At 38.6% G+C, this 3,683-nt stretch overlaps 1 protein-coding gene across 1 annotated transcript in view; it reads left to right on the top strand.

The window, feature by feature from the left end:
* The window catches only part of lars1b (leucyl-tRNA synthetase 1b), a 22,890-nt gene that overhangs the window by 10,604 nt on the left and 8,603 nt on the right, over positions 1-3,683 (top strand). Inside the window, exons 22-25 of the mRNA XM_035666078.1 lie at positions 897-960; positions 2,255-2,438; positions 2,891-2,981; positions 3,284-3,424. Coding sequence (XP_035521971.1) covers positions 897-960; positions 2,255-2,438; positions 2,891-2,981; positions 3,284-3,424 — 480 coding nt within the window. The remainder of the gene's footprint in view (positions 1-896; positions 961-2,254; positions 2,439-2,890; positions 2,982-3,283; positions 3,425-3,683) is intronic.

The raw sequence follows: 3,683 nt of genomic DNA, 5'->3' as shown, positions 1-3,683 counted from the left end.
CTGTACAATGGTTCAACTAGATTCACAACTGAAAGGGCAGAAAGAAACTAAGAATCCTCTGGGGAACAGGTAAATAAGAACATAAGATGTCACCAGTCATTGGTCTTGTTTCAGTGTCAAGTGCATAACAATGCCTATAACAAGGTAGAATTAACTTCAAAATAGAATGTTGGTCTAGGTTTAGCACTGTTGAATATCAGCTAAACGTTATATTATATTATTATTATTATTATTATTATGACAAATGACAGTTTAAACCTGTTCAGTTTAACCACTGAGTAGACTGCAGAGGGCCAGAGGAAAAAAAGGTTCCCAAAAAATGTAAACCCCAGCTGCAAGCCCTGTTGTAGTTCAGTAATGATCTAGAGTCACTTGTGCTTTTTCTGGGCTGGAAAATAAATTCAAAATTGATGGGTATTTGAGGGATTCTCCCCTGTCATGGAGCACTGTGGGGACATTCACTATAGAAGAATATAAGTTTTAGAATTATTATTAATTTCATTACTTATCATTTATTTATTCTTCTACATTGGGGTCAAAATTATTTCAAATGTAAATAATACATTTTATGTCTGAGTTCTACTGTTTCTCAGGAGAAATGGTCTGCTCCCATCTAATGTGGTCTTCTGTCTGGGTTGTTGGACAGAATTGAAACATTATATAACAATCTCAGGATTGTTATATTTTGCAGCAAACCAACTCCTCTCTTATGCCAGTAATTAACTTGTGTTTGATGCTGTTAAGAATTTAAATTACTGTGTGTGCTGTTGATTTACACTGCAAACACAGACGGTGTGTGACTCACTGGTTTTATTCTACTATTCTTTTTAAGGAACTTGTGTGTGGGTGGGCGTACTTGAAAGATTTTGCCTAACATCTGTTTTTCTATTCACCAGATGTCCAAATCAACTGGAAACTTCCTCACTCTCACCCAAGCCATTGACAAGTTCTCAGCAGACGGTACACTTAGTTTCTTCTTGATTTATCCCCCTCCTGTGTTCTGCTTCTTATCTTTTACTCTCCTCCTCTCTTGTGGCTTTCTTTCAATATCTCTGCCATGTTTGATTGAAACATTGGAGAAAAACACATCAGGTGTACATCTAGAACAGATTACAATGTATTCTCATAGTGCACAGGCCATTACCCTTTACTATATACCATAAGCATCTTTTATCCTGTGGTGAAGATAATGAGAAAACACCCCATCTTCATAAGATAACTGAGGAGCTGATATAGAATAGCTCATAGCAACCAATATGTATCAGAGCCCTTATACTGCACTGTAAGTAATAACCTTCTGTGTAATAATTTATAATGTATGCTTTGCGTTCAGAATGTTCCAATCAATCATCAATTATCATGTATTCGCCTGATAATCATTCCAGGCACAGAAAAAGAAGATACAGTGGGAAGAAGAAAGTATAGTCTCTAAAATCAAATATTTATAGGAACATGAGAGGAAGACAAGATTTTCACTGTTGTGAGACCAAGAATGAGAGCACAGAGGAGAGAATTTCTTTCTGAGGATTACATTTGAATCAAAAGCGTTATGTTTGTGGGGGTCCTCTTTGGCATAATTGATAAGGATGATCTTATCTTATTTTTATATGTTTATTTGGATTTTGGCTGTTTTCTATGGTTCTATCTGATCTTTTTTTTTTCATCTATACCTGGTGGAGACATACATTAGTAACCTACCAGGTATAGATGACCCTGGAATCCCTCCTGCACTCAGTATACCTTAGTTGATCTGTTTCTTTTTTTTGTTGTTTTTTTTTTTTTTTTTTATTTCTACCAAGTGTTTTTATGTTCTGAACTAGCTGAATAATAGATAGATGTGTCTGTTGTGTCTCTGGAAGCTGTCTTGCCGTGGAAGTAAAGAACTCCACGGTCTGACAGCAGATAGACGTATTAAGTTGACTTCCTGTCTAAGAACTTGGGAGTGATGTCTTCTGGGTATTTGAAGTTTTTCGCAGACTGTGGAATTTTCCACAAAGCCTCTGAACATATCCTGGTTGTCGAGAAGAATTTTGCAGAAGAGAATAGAAGTGTTAAGTTTAGTGTTTACCCCAATATGATTAGGGGTACTCAAGGCTGGATATTTAATTCAAGCAAATGACAAAGGCAGTGGTGAGAATGGAGGCGTTACCCATGCAAGGTTTTTGCTCTAGAACGTTAACTACAAATCAACTTCAGACATGTTAATGTTGTACTTCCTCCTGTTTTTAACACGCCTCTCAATTTATTCTCTCAGGTATGCGTCTTGCTCTCGCCGATGCCGGCGACACGGTGGAGGACGCCAACTTTGTAGAGACCATGGCGGACGCTGGCATCCTGCGCCTCTACACCTGGGTGGAGTGGGTGAAGGAGATGATTGCCAACAAGAACAACCTGAGGACAGGACCTGCTGACACTTTTAATGATCGGGTCTTTGCCAGGTAGATGCAGGAGTTCATTAAGATGTGGTGGTATGGGTTGACAGGGGGATTTTGCGCATACATAGATTTCTTTTTTAGGGAAAAATATCAAATGGCCATATGCATGACACGACGGAGTTTCAATTTGCAACTACACCGCTTGATGCCACTAAATCCTACACACTGGTCCTTTTTAAAGAGAGTCTGTCTCGTTTTATGTCGCATTACAGGGTAATGCTGTGAGCTTTGGTGAATTGATTTTTTATTGAAAGGTAAAAATAAAATGTACTGTTGCCAGTTGGCACTCCAAGGCAAAAAATGAAACTGGGCAGCTAGAAGAAAGCCAGTCCTTCAGAACTTGCATGGTTCCTGTTGAAAATCCTGACCTTTCTGCCTCTGTACTTTTCAGTGCTGAAAAGTGAATGGTAAACTGACTTTGCAGACTGACTTAAAGGATTTTTTGTCCTGTCTAGCGAGATGAATGCAGGGATCTTGAAGACAGAGCAACACTATGACAGGATGATGTACAAGGAGGCTCTGAAGAGTGGCTTCTTTGAGTTCCAGGTAAATATATTTCCTTTTATAAAAATTGCTTTCTAAAACTCTCTTAATCCTCTTCATAGCTTTAAAAATGAGCATGCTTTTCTATCCTTCCTAAGCATTTAAGGATGATATAATGGATACTTCAGCGACAGATTAAACAGTAGATGGAGCATAGTATGACTAAGGATTCAAATATTATCCTAAGCATGCAACAAATTTACAGAATTGAAAAAGATAGTATCTGGTATAGTTTAGGAATTACATAACAACCAATGATTATGATAACGACCTTTTTAAACAGTTTTTTTTTTTTATGTATGCAGGCCGCCAAAGATAAATATCGCGAGCTGGCTATCGAGGGCATGCACAGAGACCTGGTCTTCCAGTTCATAGAGAGACAAACTCTGCTGCTGGCCCCCATCTGCCCACACCTTTGTGAATACACCTGGGGTCTGCTGGGCAAGGTAAGAGAGGGTTTCATGTTCTGAGTTGCCTGCGTGCTCTGACTTGTAGGTTCAAATGTGACTTTCATCCTCTCATCCCTTCTGTCTTTCATGTTTATCCCCCCGTAAAACATGAAGTATGAAATAAACATTAAAACGTCTTGTGTTATTTCCATTCATGAATGCACTTGGGAGCTACAAGCTAAGAAACCTACTTCACGTATGCATCACTGCTGGTCCCACTGCTCATTTACTTGTGTGAAATGGCTACTAACACCCC

This window comes from Morone saxatilis, unplaced genomic scaffold (assembly GCF_004916995.1).
Source record: "Morone saxatilis isolate NCDOM2014 unplaced genomic scaffold, NCSU_SB_2.0 Contig20, whole genome shotgun sequence".
Taxonomy (NCBI): Eukaryota; Metazoa; Chordata; class Actinopteri; family Moronidae; genus Morone; species Morone saxatilis.
This window is presented reverse-complemented; position numbering and strand designations above follow the sequence as displayed.